This window comes from Muntiacus reevesi, chromosome 1 (assembly GCF_963930625.1).
Source record: "Muntiacus reevesi chromosome 1, mMunRee1.1, whole genome shotgun sequence".
Taxonomy (NCBI): Eukaryota; Metazoa; Chordata; class Mammalia; order Artiodactyla; family Cervidae; genus Muntiacus; species Muntiacus reevesi.
This window is the reverse complement of record NC_089249.1, coordinates 187588508-187605897: the sequence shown is the minus strand read 5'-3', so window position 1 is coordinate 187605897 and position 17390 is coordinate 187588508. Positions and strand designations below refer to the sequence as shown.

The 17390-nt window shown below is 38.6% G+C and overlaps 1 protein-coding gene across 1 annotated transcript; it reads right to left on the bottom strand.

Moving 5' to 3' along the window:
• Positions 1-10746: 10746 nt before the first annotated feature.
• LOC136155676 (olfactory receptor 7A17-like) lies at positions 10747-16979 on the bottom strand. Its single transcript, XM_065917659.1, has 2 exons — positions 16483-16979; positions 10747-11731 (listed from the first exon to the last, which is right to left on the bottom strand). Exons 1-2 carry the CDS (start codon positions 16977-16979, stop codon positions 10747-10749), a joined length of 1482 nt encoding a protein of 493 aa, XP_065773731.1.
• Positions 16980-17390: the final 411 nt, after the last annotated feature.

The window sequence follows — 17390 nt, the reverse complement described above, 5'->3', positions numbered from 1 at the left end:
GTGATGAAGGTGACTATTGGGAAAAAAGAAAATAGCATGAAGAATTTTCACCCAAACAGACACAACTCACATTACTGAAATACTATATTTTCAATTTTGTTGGCATGAAATTGATATTAATATGTTGTATATAAATAAATTCTCCATGATGTTATATGCCATTTCCCTCTGAATCAAAAGTTTTGTCCCATTCTCTCTATATATTTCCAAAGAGTTCATGTATTTACACTTTTAATGAGAAAGTCTTTCATGAATTTGAGAAATATATTGAGAGCAAACATATTTCAAGCCATACAGACAATAAATAGAGGTGTTTAAAAACAAATCTCTCACAATCCAAGGATGATCAAAGATGATATTTAAATAAATATATAATATGTTAGAAGGTGACGGGTGTTATGAAGAAAACAAAAACATGTGTAAAGGAGAGAGTAGTCAGTGGCATTATTTTATACCAAGTTGCAAGGGCTGCAAACAAGGAGTTATTAGAAGACATGTCCAGGAAGAGAGAGAAGCACCTGGTGAGATACCAGGAGAAGTGTATGTCTGGCAGAGGGAACTGCCACTGCAAAGGACCTGAGGAGGATGCTGGATCCACATGTTCAAAGGCAAACGAGAAAGCCAGTGGGGCAGAGGGATAATCAAGAGGGGGAGTGATTGGAGATGGTGTCAGGGATGCTGAGGAGCAAGGTGGCCTCCCAGATAGAGCGGACCCTTCAGTCCACAGATAATCCCTCCTTTCACGGTGTTCCCAGCACTCTATGGATCTAGTTGCAAAGGTTTCCTGTGAATTAAAGCAGATTCTCGTCTCTGCACCATCTTTGATTGCGTTCTGACGTCAGTCACACTACGCATGAGTCCAAGTGCCTGGGCTCTAAGACCTGCTCTCACTCCACAAGGCACAGACACACCATGGCTCCTAGGCTGTGTTTCTGTCATGAATTTCTCAACCAGACCCCCCTCCTTAGGCCAGCGCTGGTTACCACTCGAGCTAGTCAGATCAGATTAACTTTCTCATAAACAATGTTTAAATGGCGCCCATAAATTCCAGATCATAAACTTTTGAGAGAATAATAAAACTGGGATTCCTTTTAGCTCCAGCCACTTTCTGCCCTGTTTTTAAAGAAATATAAAATATGAGGGGAGAAATAAAATGAAGGAAAAAGATCTAACAAGCTCAAATCATTCCCGAAACAATTTGACGAAGAGAAGTTTCCTTGGATTAGCAACCAACTTCAGCTATATCTCTTTGATACCCAGGAAAAATCAGAAAGAAACATATCTTATTTCCAAGGACAGAATCAGTGATACGTATATGACGTGAAAACCATACAGATTTAATACCCCAAGAGAAAAATAAGTAAAGGTCGTAAACTCACCAATTCAAAAATAAAAACATAGAAAATATGACAGAAGTTACATATGTTATATGAGACAGTAGAAGATGTCTTTCCTGTCCTTTTCTATATAATTTGATCTTTTTTGTGTGTGTTCTGATACTGAATGAGGCAAGCCCTGTCTCTTTTTTTGTTATGAGTCGTAATTTGTTTATTACTCTTGGGCGAAATGTTTTCACTTTTTTAATTAATCCAATGAGCACACTTCAATTCTAGTTCTGGCCTTTGTCCAACAGGCAAAGGCCTTTCCAGACCATACTCTATAATGCTTGAGCAGGTCATGAAAATTTCCCCTCTTATTCTGGATAAATTTCTTTACATGATTTAAGCTTGAGGACAATATATTTCAGTGTACTGTGACATTGTCACTATATTACAAGATACTAATCATCAGAGACTTAAATTGCCTTCTTCAATTCTTATTTTCTCAAAGGTCTGTGAATATATTTGCATTTATTTAAAAAACACACTTAAAAATGAGAAATTATGAAATGACAAAATATGGCTAAAATATGAAACCAGTTAAAAGGGTGATTTCCTATATTTGCATTAAAGAAAACTGAATGGAACAGCAAAAATTGACTGAAACTTGATGTATACTAGGGGTGACAGTGTAGTTGTTCTGCCGTGTCTGACTCTGCGACCCCGTGGATGGTAGCCTACCAGACTCCTCCATCCATGGGACTTTAAGGCAAGAATACTGGAGTGGGCTGCCATTTCCTTCTCCAGGAATCGTCCCGACCCAGGAGGGAATCGAACCCAGGTCTCCCGCATTGTAGGCAGACGCTTTACCGTATGAGCCACCGGGGAAATAATAGGGGTAATTAAACATTTATGACATTTATGACATGAATTAATAATTAATTTAGAAAAGACCTCAGCTCAAGAGAACATGACATGGGACGGCCCAGACATTTCTGGCAAACGGCAGATGCCTTGTTATAATGTGCTGAGTGACTGGGGATCAGGTCCCTCATGAACACTACCCGTGGGACGGTTGTTTCCAACTTGGTTAGAAAAGGCAGGATTGTTGAGTAAAAGCTGGTCTAAATGGTCAACTGTCCAGAAGGAAATTAAGTTGCTCCTTATCTGATACATCTCTTTAAAAGGGACCAAAGATCTCAGTGTAAAATTAAGCAGTCCACTTTAGACAAATATACAAAAAACTACACTGGAACTGCATTTCTACTGATATCAGAAACACAGATAGTTTTAAAATCTGGATTCCCCAGTCTCTGCACAATTGGACATTCTCTGCCAGATCTTCTCTGGGGTGGGGTATGCCCTGTAAATAACAGTTTGTTTAGAAACATCCTTGCCCACCACATACCACTCATCAGTGTGACAGCAAATAATGTCTATGAATATGGTTTAAAGGACCCTGGGGGAAACAATTACCCTTGGTGGAGAAATACAGTATTAAATTAAGAATTTCAAAATACTTCTGCAGCAGTGATATAATAGTCACTTGTTGATAAATAATATTATACGCCACCAAATCTGTGAGTCACACAATCACACCATGCAATATTATACAGATATTAAAATAATGAACCACCATTATACTGGTTGATTGGAACCAAGTCCCTGAGGTATTATTGAGAAAGAAACAAAAGAGGGACAAACTGTAGAAAACATTAAACATAATGATGATTTGCCACTAAAATATAAAAACCATTTATGATGTATTCAGGATTCTATTGATGCATTTGTAAAAGTATATATGTATAAGGACACATTTTAGAAAGAGATTTTTCAAAACCTGAGAACTTATGGAACAAATGTATTGGTGAGAGCGCAATTATGTCAAGGGTACTGTTTCCTGGGCAATGTACTATGTGCTAAGTCACTTCAATCATATCCGACTCCATGCGACCCTATAGACTGTAGCCAGCCAGTAGCCTCCATCTGTCCATGGGATTCTCCATGCATGAACACTGAAGTGTGTTGTCATGCCCTCCCCCAGGGTATCTTCGCAACCCAGAGATCACAACTACTTCTCTTAATTCTCCTGCTTTGGTAGACAGGTTCTTTACAACTAGCACCACAATAACAAATTGAATAATAAAATTGAATGAAAATCTACAACTAACAGAAAAAAAGACACAAAATAGTAAAAATTTAACCATATTAACATGGATCTCTAATTCAAGATCAAATTGTCAAAGAGTTGAAAGTAAAACAATATAACAAAAGAACATCTACAATGTGATGAAGGAGTGGGATATAAGTTATAATTTTATCTTATATGTAGATAGAGAAATTCAAATATGGCTATAGAATATAAGTCAAATAGCAAAGAATTATGGTCAGAGGTGATACAACTTTTATGAAAAGATTTAATCAGAAGGCCAAAAGGAATAAAAATAAAAACATATAAGAAACTCTTAATAGAAGTATAAGAAGTTATTTATTAGCACTAAGGGTACTAAAGAACCCCCACTTTCCTTTCTGGCTTACATCAAGAGTTGACACATTAAGAACATTAAAGTGGTGACAACTAAAGTACTACGGTAAGAAAAATAACAATAAAGAGCAATGAGCGATATGTACTATGCAGCATGGTGACTATAGTTCATAACGTATTTTTTTTAATAATTGTAAGTTGCTAAGAGACAGTATATCCTTAAAGCTCTCCTCACAAGAAATAAATTGTAACTATGTGTGGTAACATGTTAAGGAGATTTACTGTGGTGATCATTTAGCAGTATAAACAAATATTGAAGCATTATGCTTTGCACCTGTAACTCATATATTGTCAAAGGTCAGTTATATTCAAATTCTTCTGGAAAAGCAATGGAGAGAATGTTGGCAGATGTGACCAAGAAAATTTATCAATTCTTATATAATCCCACAAATACATCTATGCATATATAAAAGAGCTAAATCACAATTTTAAGTTTTTGTTAAAAAATAATCCTTCCTATCAAAGAATGAAATTTAAAAAAGGAATAACCACACTCTGATAGCACTATATAAAATGAAATAGTTATAGAGACATTTTTTAAATAGAGAAACACTGCATGACTAAGAAATCCATACATCTAGTTAGCCTCACAGATAATAAAATAGTTAGAAAGTAAACCTCCCTAGCATATGTCTTTTCACTTATATAACTAAGTTTATTTTTCTCTCTTAGGTAAACTCAAGAGTGAGAGAAGATACTGTAATGTGTATGTTGCCTACACAGCTATTGAAAGTGTATATTTGCAAACAGTCCTCAGTTTAGATCTTTCTCCTCTAGTCTAATATGTCCCATCTTACAATAAAATGAAATGCCCTCACCTCACTGACTGACCCTCTACAGTTAATACCTTCTTTATCTACTCCTGTTAATTAACAAGAACTTTAGACTCTTGTTCCAATTTTACTGGATGCCGTTTACCCCTCCTATTTGTTCTTCTGTGGGATTTCCACTAACATGATTTAACTGTCAACATTGACAATCTAATGTTTGAGTTCACTGTTCCTTTTCAGCATCATAAATAAATACATCTTCAGGAAACCCAGCAAGCAACCACGGTGACCTCTGCCTCTGGGCTATGCTAGATTGCCCTCAGGTGACCTCAGGTACATTCCTGGTTCCCATCCTTCTGATCCTCTCCTGGAGTGTCTGTGGAGCTCTAAGACTCACCTGTTTGGGAAGTTGGTCTCACTTTGTCTGGAAGGTTTCCTTGTGAAAGTCAAATTTCCCCCATAAGTAGCTGGCGATGCAGACCCATTTCCTGTTTCTGCACAGGACAGCTAAGAGATCAAGCATTGGTCTCTCATCCAGATGTAGGATCACAAAAGCAATGAACATGTACTGTCCAACCAAAGAGGAACAGGCTGAGGGACTGCAGCAGAGGAGACATTTACATCCTCAGTGTCAGCTCATTAGACATGTTTTCCCTTCCTTACCCCAACCTTTAAGTTCGTTATTTCCCCTGGTGACACTGGTCTGCACAGCATACATTTTTTTCTTCTGATTCTCTGTTCCTAAGAGACTCCATTATAAGTCAGATAAATTCAGTTTCCTCACTCCTTTGCCTTTACCTCTCCTGCTTCCAAAGCTCTAAGGCTCCCGGCACCTCATCAACCCTGAGTTCAAGTTTTCTCAAAAGTATAATATTGACAATTGGTCTTGACAAGGTCCTTTGGGTCTTCAATGCTGCGATCTGTTGTGGGAACACAACCCAAGAAATCTCTGTATATGACCATTACCCTTTTCAAAACAGGGGATAACTTTGCTCCTTTATTATAAAACTTAGGTATTATAATTATTGGTTACATGCAAGTTTTGCAAAGCCTAAATTGATTTCCTACTTACAGCAGAAATTAAACAACCCACATGCCAATGCAGGAAATGTAAGAGACACAGGTAGGATCCCTGGATCAGGAAGATCCCCTGGAGAAGGCCATGGCAACCCACTCCAGTATTCTTTCCTGGAGAATCCCATGGACAGAGGACCCTGGCAGGCTATAGTCCATGGGGTCGCAGAGAGTCAGATGTGACTGAAGTGACTTAGCACAAGACAGCACACATACTGCTCTTAGGAGTTGAGTTTAACCCTTTGGAGTCAATCAGTGAGCTTCCCTTATATACATCATTTTATGTTACACTCTGATTTTTAATAGAAGAAAGTCTTGTCGTTCTTGAGAAATTTCACCCCCTTAGCTGGTACAGAGAATTTCACTTTGTCTAAATGTAAATGTGGATCTGACTCTGAGGCCTTTGGAATTTAAGATAGGACAAGTAAGTCATTATTAAAATTCAGGTCACACATTCTACTTTAAATCTATGTATTAACATTTTTACATTTTCTCTAATTTATGTTCATTCAAGCATTCATTTTTTTACCTCTATCCTTCCAACTTTCTCTCATGTTTTCTTTCAGCACAATGGATGGAATTATAAATGAAACAGTGCATTTAAATCTGTGTGTGCATGTGTGTTTATTTCATAGGAAGTGTATACAGATACAGACACATATACATATTCCTAAATTTGAACAATGTTTGGGGACTCAGAGAAGCATTTACATATATTTTATGCCTTCATCACAACCTCCAAATAAAGTTAGGATTGATCATCTCACATTTCCTTCTGAAAGATAAAACTGAGAGTCAGGGCATTTCCATCAATAACATTACAAAGAAATTAAAATTTATTGTGGAACTTTTAAAATTATGCACAAAAGGAACCATGTAGTATAGTGCTGGTTTTTGAAATTTATTAAATTGTATGTTTTAAAAGTGTGTAGTTTATTATATTAATAATAGCTTTATTTATAATAGCTTTAGCTACAAACAAAGCTAGTGGAGGTTATGGAATTCCAGTTGAGCTATTTAAAATCCTGAAAGATGATGCTGTGGAAGTGCTACACTCAATGTGCCAACAAATTTGGAAAACTCAGCAGTGGCCATAGGACTGGAAAAGGTCCGCTTTCATTCCAATCCCAAAGAAAGGCAATCTCAAAGAATGCTCAAACTACCGCACAAATGCACTCATCTCACATGCTAGTAAAGTAATGCTCAAAATTCTCCAAGCCAGGCTTCAGCAATATGTGAACTGTGAACTTCCAGATGTTCAAGCTGGGTTTAGAAAAGGCAGAGGAGCCAGAGATCAAATTGCCAACATCTGCTGGATCATCAAAAAAGCAAGAGAGTTCTAGAAAAACATCTATTTCTGTTTTATTGACTATTCCAAAACCTTTGACTGTGTGGATCACAATAAACTGTGGAAAATTCTTCAAGAGATGGGAATACGAGACCACCTGACCCACCTCTTGAGAAGCCTATATGCAGGTCAGGAAGCAACAGTTAGAACTGGACATGGAACAACAGACTGATTCCAAATAGGAAAAGGAGTACGTCAAGGCTGTATATTGTCACCTTGCTTATTTAACTGATATGCAGAGTACATCATGTGAAACGCTGGGCTGGAAGAAGCACAAACTGGAATCATGATTGTGGGGAGAAATATCAATAACCTCAGATATGCAGATGACACCACCCTTATGGCAGTAAGTGAAGAGGAACTAAAGAGCCTCTTGATGAAAGTGAAAGAGGAGAGTGAAAAAGTTGGCTTAAAGCTCAACATTCAGAAAACTAAGATCATGGCATCTGGTCCCACCACTTCATGGCAAATGGATGGGGAAACAATGGAAGCAGTGTCAGATTTTATTTTTCTGGGCTTCAAAACCTCTGCAGATGGTGATTGCAACCATGAAATTAAAAGACGGTTACCCCTTGGAAGGCAAGTTTTGACCAACCTAAACAGCATATTAAAAAGCAGAGACATTACTTTGCCGACAAAGGTCTGTTTAGCCAAGGCTATGGTTTTTCCAGTGGTCATGTATGGATGTGAGAGTTGGGCGGTAAAGAAAGCTGAGCACCGAAAAATTTATGCTTTTGAACTGTGGTGCTGGTGAAGACTCTTGAGAGTCCCTTGGCCTGCAAGGAGATCCAACCAATCCATCCTAAAGGAAATCAGTCCTGGGTGTTCATTAAAAGGACTGATGCTGAAGCCCTCTCCAATGCTTTGGCCACCTCATGTGAAGAGTTGACTCATTGGAAAAGACCCTGATGTTGGGAGGGATTGGGAGCAGGAGGAGAAGGGGACGACAGAGGATGAGATGGCTGGATGATTGAGCGACTGAACTGAATGAATTGGTTAAGAATTAAAATTTTCTGGTTGTGCATTGTTAAGGGTAGTATATTCAGTTCAGTTCAGTTCAGTCACTCGGTCATGTCCGACTCTTTGCAACCCCATGGACTGCAGCACGCCAGGCCTCCCTGTCCATCACCAACTCCTAGAGTTTACTCAAATTCATGTCCATTGTGTTGGTGATGCCATCCAACCATCTCATCCTCTGTCGTCCCCTTCTCCTCCTGCCTTCAGTCTTTCTCAGCATCAGGGTCTTTTCCAAGGGTAGTATATTAATCACATTAATACTAGCAAAAGACAGCTCCTCTAACTGGGACGAATTCAAAGTGGCATATATGGATTTAGGAACAGTGAGACTTAAATAGTGTTTAATATTTGAGAAATAAATGTTTTTTTCTTTTTTCTTATAAACTAAAAGACTGTTGTTCAATGTCTAAGTCATGTCTGGCTCTTTGCATCCCCATGGACTGCAGCTTGCTAGGCTTCCCTGTCCTTCACCAATTCCCAGAGCTAGCTCAAATTCATGTCCATTGAGTCAATGATGCAATCCAACCATCTCATCCTCTGCCACTTCCTTCTACTTACCTTCAGGCTTTCCCAGCTTCAGGGTCTTTTCCAATGCGTCAGTTCTTTATATCAGGTGGCCAACATATTGGCACTTCAGCTTCAGCATTAGTTCTTCAAATGAATATTCAGTGTTGATTTCCTGTAGGATTGACAAGTTTGATTTCCTTGCAGACCAAGGGACTCTCAGGAGTTTTCTCCAACACCACAGTTGGAAAGCATCAATTCTTTGATGCTCAGCCTTCTTTATGGCCCAACTCTCATGCAGTCACCATCCTCAATAAACTAAAAACTAACCTACTTACATAAAAGGAAGAAATTGACATAAGGTGGCCCAAGACAGAAGACCACTGCAGCTGAACATACCATCGTGGAGGAGCCTTTAAAACACAAAATAGAGTCTGACAGCTGACAGTGGATCCACGAGGAAACAATCATAACTCAGATCAACTCCCCATCATAGAAACTCATTACATAAAAAATTCATTATACTAAATCATTTGCTTTTAGAATGACTTGTATGTAGCAATAGTTAACTGATATATGCTAATCCAAGTGAACAGAACTGAGGGAATTATAATAATGTGTTGCTTTATTTCTAGGCAATTGTTATGATATCTGAATAGCATTCATGACTTCTGTATTATTCAAGTTTATGTCATACAAGTTTTTTAAAAAAGGGATTTCATTTAGTTTTCCAGGTAGGTAAGCAAGAAAGGTTAAAAGGATATGCCTATTTGTGAGGAACGTATACCTTTGTCACAGGAAAATGAAAATGTGACAGTCACTCAGTCTGACTCTTTGTGATGCCATGGACTGTACAGTCCATGGAATTCTCCAGACCAGAATGCTGGAGTGGTAGCCTTTCCCTTCTCCAGGTGATCTTCCCAACCCAGGTCTCCCACATTGCAGGTGGATTCTTTACCAGCTGAGCCATAAAGGAAGCCCAAGAACACTGGAGTGGGTAGCCTGTCCCTTGTACAGTGAGTCTTCCTGACCCAGGAATCAAATTTGGGTCTTCTGCATTGTGGGCAGATTCTTTACCAAATGAGCTATCAGGCAAGCCCATTCATCACAGGACTAGAAGGGAATTTAAGGTCTAATGAGCCATAATTTGGATATCTATATGTGGTATTATATATATATCATGCATATCACATAAATATGATATTTATATTATTCATTCACTCTTTCATTGATTATAACAGAAATGGAATGGGGGAAATATTTCATCTAGAGCAATGGAAGGAGCCAATTATTTGTAGGCAACAATAGATGTTTTCAAGCAGAAAGATATCATTATGCCAAAAACTCCTTCACCCCAACAATAAATCCCTTTACACACAGATACTAAATCACATACATCAATAAATAAATGGACACCATGAAAAAATGATTTGCAAAGATATAATCTGACACAAATTTTTGCTGCTTCATACTTAAGGTCTCTCTGACTCTAGGTCTTATTATGTCCAAGTCTTTATTGAAATTTATGTTTCACATAGATGTCAATTAGAGACATGCATTTGATGATCAGCTTTACCAGTAACTCCTATAGAGAATGTAGACACTAGGTTAAATAGAAGATTGTACCCTGTGAGGGAGTAAAATCAGATGACCATTTATGAAATACACTGTCTATTAACATCTACATTTTCAGAGAAAACAACTATTGCAATGATACTCTAAGGTATGAAGAACTAAAGTGTGATAAACTGTAGTTTCATATTTTACTCTCATATGAAATTATGTAATTGGTTTCCAAGTTAGTTTTTTTTCCACAGAAGTAGAACAATTCATGATTATTCTTTTAGCAAAAAGAAAGAAAAATTAATCAGTATAAAGTATATCACTTCAGAAGAATTTATTCTTAAGAAATGTGTGAGCATCATGAGATAAATGGGAATTTACATATGTTTCACACATGGTTTTGAATCAATTTGAGAGTTGAAAAAAAAACAAGAGAAATATCTTAGATGATAAGGAACAGAAAAGTTAAGAAGGATGCTTTTAAATTTTAAGAGAAGCTAAAAACAAAGAAATGGAAATACCAGACTATAAACTGAAGGAGCAATTGCTATTATCACAGTCTAATCAAAGAATCACGTATCCCCCCATGAGTCTTTGACCCTGCTATCATGGGCAGTTATTCAGCCCAAGGGCAAGTGGCCCTTTAACAAACATTTCCATCCCAAAGAATCTTTTTAGAGCCCTCTTTATGTCTTTGTTTCTCAGACTATAGACGAAGGGGTTCAGCACGGGTGTGACCACAGTGTACATCACCGATGCTATAGCACTTGTGTGTGAGCGGTAGGTAGCAGTGAAGCTAAGATATACTCCTAAGGCTGAACAATAAAATAAGGCCACAACTGGGAGGTGAGATGTGCAGGTGGAGAATGCTTTATACTTCCCCTGAGCAGATGAGATTCCACAGATAGAGGACACTATCTTAGAGTAAGAGTAAAGAATACCAGCCAGGGGAGCACCCCTGAGAATTCCAGATCCGAAATACACCGCCATGTTATTGAGAAAGGGATCAGAACAGGCCAATCTGATCAGCCATGTGATTTCACAGAAAAAGTGGTGGATTTCCAAGTCTGAGAAGAAGGACAGTCGCAATACCATTAAGCTGTGCAACAGGGGAAAGAGGGCACTCACGATCCAGGAACCCAGAACCAGCAGTGCACAGAGCCGGGGGTTCCTGATGACTGTGTAACGCAGGGGGTGACAGATGGCCACGAAGCGATCATAGGCCATCACGGTCAGGAGAAAGTCATCTAATGCTGCAAAGAGTAAGTAAAAATACACCTGGATGATGCAGCCTTCATAAGTGATGACTTTGCTCTGTGTCTGGATGTTCCATAGCATCTTTGGAATGATGCTGGACGTAAAACCGATGTCTACAAAGGACAGGTTTGAGAGGAAGAAGTACATGCGTGTGTGGAGGTGGGGGTCTGAGCAGAGAACCAGGATGATGAGCAGGTTTCCAATCACAGTGATCAGATACATGAAGAGGAAACGCCCAAATATAAGGGACTGCAATGCCGGCTCCTCTGAAAGTCCCAGAAGGAGAAATTCTGATATTTGAGTCTTGTTCCCTGATGCCATGTGATGGAAGCAACTACTGGGAAAAAAGAAAATAGCATGAATAATTTTCAAACAGGTGTAACTCACATAGCTGACCTTCTGTAATTTCTATTTTGCTGGCAAGAAATTGATGTTAATATTTTGTACATAGATAAATTCTCCTTGAAGCTATACTCCATTTTACCTCTAATTAGATAATTTTGTCTCATTCTCAGCATATTTCCAAGGATTTCATGCATTCACAGTTTTAATGAGAAAGTCTTTTATGCATTTGAGAAGCATTATGCTGACAGTCAACATGTTCCAAATACATACAGGGGATAAATAGAGACACCTAAAAACAAATCTCTCACAATCCAAGGGTGGTAAAAGATGATACTCAAATCAATATAGAATATGTTAGAAGGTGACAGGTGTTATGAAGAAAACAAAAATATGTATAAAAGAGAATTTAGTAGGAATATTATTTTGTACCAAGTATTCAGGCAAGGCTTACAAACAAGGGGTTCTATGAAGAGACATCAAGAAAAAGAGAGAAAGTCCTAGCATGATACCAGCAGAAGTGTGTACCTGGCAGAGGGAATGGCCACTGCAGAGTAACCAAGGAAGAAGCTGGTCACATGTTCAAATGCAAACAAGGAAGTCGGTGGGATGGAGGAATAAGCAGAAGGTGGGGGTGGTTAGAGATGGTGTCAAGGATGCTGTGGAACAAGGTGGCTTCCCTGCTACAGCAGAACCTTCAGCCCATAGAGAATCCCTCCTTCCATGTTGTTCCCAGAACTTATGGATTTAGTGGCAAAAGAATCCTGCAAATTATATCAGATCATCTTCTTAGCACCATCTCTGATGGAGTTTTGGCCTCTGTCACCTTATTACACCACCCTAATATGTGAGTGCAGGTGCCTTTGCTTTAACAACTGCTCTCATTCCACAAGGCACAAGTGTACACACACCGTAGCCTCCTGGGCTGTGTTATTGTCATGAATTTCTCACCTAGCACCACCTTCTTTAAGCCATGGGTGGTGACACCTCAAGCTGGCCAGATCAGATTAACTTTCTCCTAAAGAATGTTTAAATAGTACCCAGAAATTCCAGTTCACAAGCTACTGAGCGAATAATACAGTTGAGGTTCCTTTTAGCTACAATGACTTTCTGCGCTATATTTGAATAAATATAAAAAGCATGGGAGAGAGAGAGATAAAGTGAAAGGGAAGGATCTAACAAATTCAAAAGGTCCCTGAGACAATGGGATGAAGGAAAGCATTCTTGGTTTGGCAACATTTCAGCTTCAGCTATATCCCTTGATACCCAGGAAAGATCAGAAATAAAAACATCTCTTTTTCAAAGACAGAAGCAGTGGTATCTGGAGGGTGTGAAAAACCATGCCAACTTGCCCTGTCTCTGTTTTCTTTCCTTTTTTTAATTTTTTTGGTTGTGGGCCATTTTTAAAGTCTTTATTGAAAGTGTTACAATATTGTGCCTGTTTTTAAAGTCTTTATTGAAAGTGTTACAATACTGTTACTGTTTTATGTTTTATGTGCCTTTAGCTGTGAGACATGTGGGATCTTAGCTTCCCAGCCAGGGATCAGCCCATACCCCCTGCACTGGAAGGCAAAGTCCTAACCACTGGGCAGCCAGGGAAGTGCCTTTATCTCTGTTTTCTGATGAGATATATTTCATTTGTCATTCTTGGGTTTAATGTTTTTCGCTTTTTTCGTAAATCCACTGGGAACATCTTAATTCCAGTTCTGATTTTGGACAGCATGCAAAGACCTTTCCAGACCATACTCTGTGAGTCCATGAGGTCATGAGAATTCATTCTCTTATTCTGCATAAATTTCTTCACATGATTTAAGCCTAAGGACACTGTTCTATTTCAGTATACTGTGATGTTGTCAATATAATGCAAGATTCTAAGCATCAGTGATTTTAGCTCCCTTGTTTACTTCTTATTTCCCCATATGTACATGGATACATGTGCATTTATTTTAAAAACACAGTTAAGAAAATTATAAATAATGAAATAGAAAGAATGGCAAAAATGTTAAACAAGTTAAAAGAGTGATTTCATATAAGAGCATTAAATAAAACTGAATGGCACATCAAAACCATTATGTTTCAATCGGTTTTTGACGCTCCATTCAATTTTCAGCAGTAACAGAACAATCACAGCAATCATTAATAATGAATTAATAACTAATTTAGAGAAGACCTTGTCTCAAGATTAACCTCACTGCTAGGCTGTGCTGCGTTTAGTCGCTCAGTCGTGTCTGACTCTTTGCAACCTGTAGCCCGCCAGGCTCCTCTGTCCATGGGGATTCCCCAACTTATAGCAATATTGAGTTAATGGTTTCTCCAAATCTGAGACTGTGGAACCTTTGTTGAGCAGGTTCCAAGGGCCTCCAAAGTATTGTCTTGTTATGGGAAAGTCTCCTGAGATTTCTAGTAAACTGGATACTCTTCTCTAACAAGAGAGAGATAGAAGTATGTTCCTTTGCTTAAATACATGAGTATTATAATCCTTGGCTTCAGGAGGATTTCAATAAATCAACTAGGACATTCATGTTAGTGATACAAGTTAAGAAGTGTCATTTAGTGTTTCATTTTTTTTAAACGTCAGTTAGATGACATGTTTAGATCTAATAATGGTGCACCATGCACTGAGCCTGAAATCTTATGTGGATTGTCTTATTTTATTTTCATGAAGCTTTATTTACTGATGTTTGCACTATGATGTATTAACACCTCATTCCACACTTGCAGAAATGGGACTCAGCAGAATGAAATGATCTGCCTAAAGTTGTGAACAGTCCATTTGATGTAAGAGGTATCTGAATGTGAAAGTGAAAGTCACTCAGTCATGTTTGACTCTTTGCAACCCCATGGACTATACAGTCTATGGAATTCTCCAGGCCAGAATACTGGAGTGGGTAGCCTTTCCCTTCTCCAGGGGATCCTCCCAACACAGGGATTGAACCCAGGCCTCCTACATTGCAGGCAGATTCTTTACCAGCTGAGCCACCAGGGAAGCCCAAATATACTGGAGTGGGTAGCCTACCCCTTCTCCAGTGGCTCTTCCCGATCCAGGAATCAAACCTGGGTCTCCTGCATTGCAGGCAGATTCTTTACAAGCTGAGCTACTATCTGGCCCTCAAACACAAATACAGCAGGATACACATATTCTTGAATGAACATCTGTATGCCTTCCTTAAGAAAATGCCTATTGAGTATCTTCTGCCTGTTTTCACTAGAATTGTTTGCTTTTTAATATCAAATTGAATCCTTTATGTTTTTGGATAACAACCCATTATTGGATACATACATTATAAATATGCTTTCCCATGGATAGTTTGTTTTATCGGTGGTTTCCTTCACTGCACAAAAAAATGCAGTTCATTTGTTTATTTTTATTTCCCTTGCCTGAGTAGATACACACAGAAACACTGCTAAGATCACTGTCAAAGAAGTGTCACCTATGTTTTCCTGCAGCTTACTGAATAACTTTGTGACATTATCTTGAATTCTCTATTAGTTTGATAGCAATCTTCCATGATATTAAGATTGGTTTCTGAAAAATTGTCATTTTATATTTTCAAAAATTTTTGAGTGTAGTTAACTTAAAATGTTGTGTTAGTTCCTGCTATACACCAAAGTGTATCAGTTACACACACACACACGCAGACACACACCACACACACACAGCACACACACACATACAGACGCACACAGAGCACACACACACAGAGAACACACACACACAGAGCACACACACACAGACACACATTTATACATGTATCTATATATAGAGAGAGACACACACAAATTGACACTTGACAAGGAAGTTACGGGTTCAAACTTTTCATAGTCAGAAATCTTCCTGTAACCTGACAGTTATTTCTCTATATCACTGATACAACCAACTGTAATAAAAGTAATATAAATTCTCTTGGTTGTTAAGTGTATTTTTAAATGATTAATGCAACTCATAACTATTACTTCAGGGTAATAGGAGAAAAATGCTTTGGATGATTTGTGTCATTTAAGAAGCAATTATTGTTGATAAATCTATGATGCACCATCAAATAATAGAATCTCCAAATGTTTTGACCCAAAGGGAGGAAAATTTTGAAGTAGGAAAAAATAAAAACTGCCTATACATAAGACTAAGGAAAAAACTTAAGAAAGAGAGTTTCTAAAATTGCATAAAAATGCTGAATCCAAAGATGAAAAGAAAAGTGGAAATCCCAGGAAACAAATAGGAGAAAATTTTATTCCACAATTATCAAAGAATCACAGTTTCTGGTTCTGAGGCTTTGAATTTTGCAATCCAGAGGATTAGGGTATTTGGTCTTTTAAACTTGGCATAAAGTAGAATCTCTTCAGAGCCCCTTTTATATCTTGATTTCTCAGACTGTAGATGAAGGGGTTCAACAGGGGTGTGACCACAGAGTACATCACCGAGGCAATTGCACTTGAATGTGAGGTGTGGGTAGCAGCAGAGCTAAGATAAACTCCTAAGGCTGTAAAATAAAATAGGGAGACAACCAAGAGGTGGGACACACAGGTAGAAAATGCTTTATACCTCCCCTGAGACGATGAGATTTTACATATGCAGGAAACTATTTTCAGTAAGAGTAAAGGATGCCAGCAAAAGGACCGACACCCATCAGGACAGCTGTAAAATACATCACTATGTTATTAAGAAAGTTGTCAGAACTGGCAAGTTGTACCACCTGACTGAGTTCACAGAAAAAGTGGGGGATTTGCATTTCTGGACAGAAGGACAGTCGCAGCACCATTAAGCTGTGTAGCAAGGAATACAAGGCAATCAGCACCCAGAATATCAGAACCAGCAGTCCACAGAGGTGGGTGCTGTAGATGACCGTGTAGTGAAGGGGGTGGCAGATGGCCACATACCGATCATAGGCCATCACTGTCAGGAGAATGTCATCTAATTCGGCAAAGAGAATGTAAAAATACATCTGGGTGATGCAGCCTTCATAGGTGATACCTTTGTGCTGTGTCTGGATGTTCCACAGCATCTTTGGGATGGTGGTGGAGGTGAAACAGATGTCTACAAAGGACAGGTTGGAGAGGAAGAAGTACATGGGGGTGTGGAGGTGGGAGTCCGAGCTGACAGCCAGGATGATGAGCAGGTTTCCAAACACAGTGATCAGGTACATGGAGAGAAAAAGCCCAAATATGAGGAGCTGTAGTTCTGCTTCCATTGAAAGTCCCAGAAGAAGAAATTGTGAAATTTGTGTTTTGTTACTTGGTTCCATGGGATGGAGGCGACTACCAGGAAAAAGGAAAATAACGACAACTTTCACTCAACATAGCTGAAATGCTGCAATTTCTATTTAGCTCTCAAGAAGTTAATGTTGATATTTTATTTGCAGATAAGTTCTCTTTTAGAGTATATGTGTATGTTGAGCCACTTCAGTTGTGTCTGACTATGTGCGACCCCAAGGACCATAGCACACCAGCCTTCACTGTCTATGGGATTTCCCAAGAAAGAATTCCAGTGTGGGTTGCCATGCCCTCCTCCAGCGGTTATTTTCAACACAGGGATTGATCCTGCATCTCTTGAATGGGTACTGCATTGCATGCAGATTCTAAACCACTGAGTCACTGTGGAAGCCCCTTGATGCTATACTTCATTTCATTTCTGACTAGGAATTTTTGTCCCATTC

Bases quoted from the DNA above. Each gene is read 5' to 3' on its own strand.
- LOC136155676 (XM_065917659.1), bottom strand. From the start codon at position 16,979: ATGGAACCAAGTAACAAAACACAAATTTCACAATTTCTTCTTCTGGGA. The intron at 11,732-16,482 runs GTCCTTCTGTCC...TTTTCCCAGTAG, and splicing joins AGCTTAATGGTGCTGCGACT to TTGCTTCCATCACATGGCAT.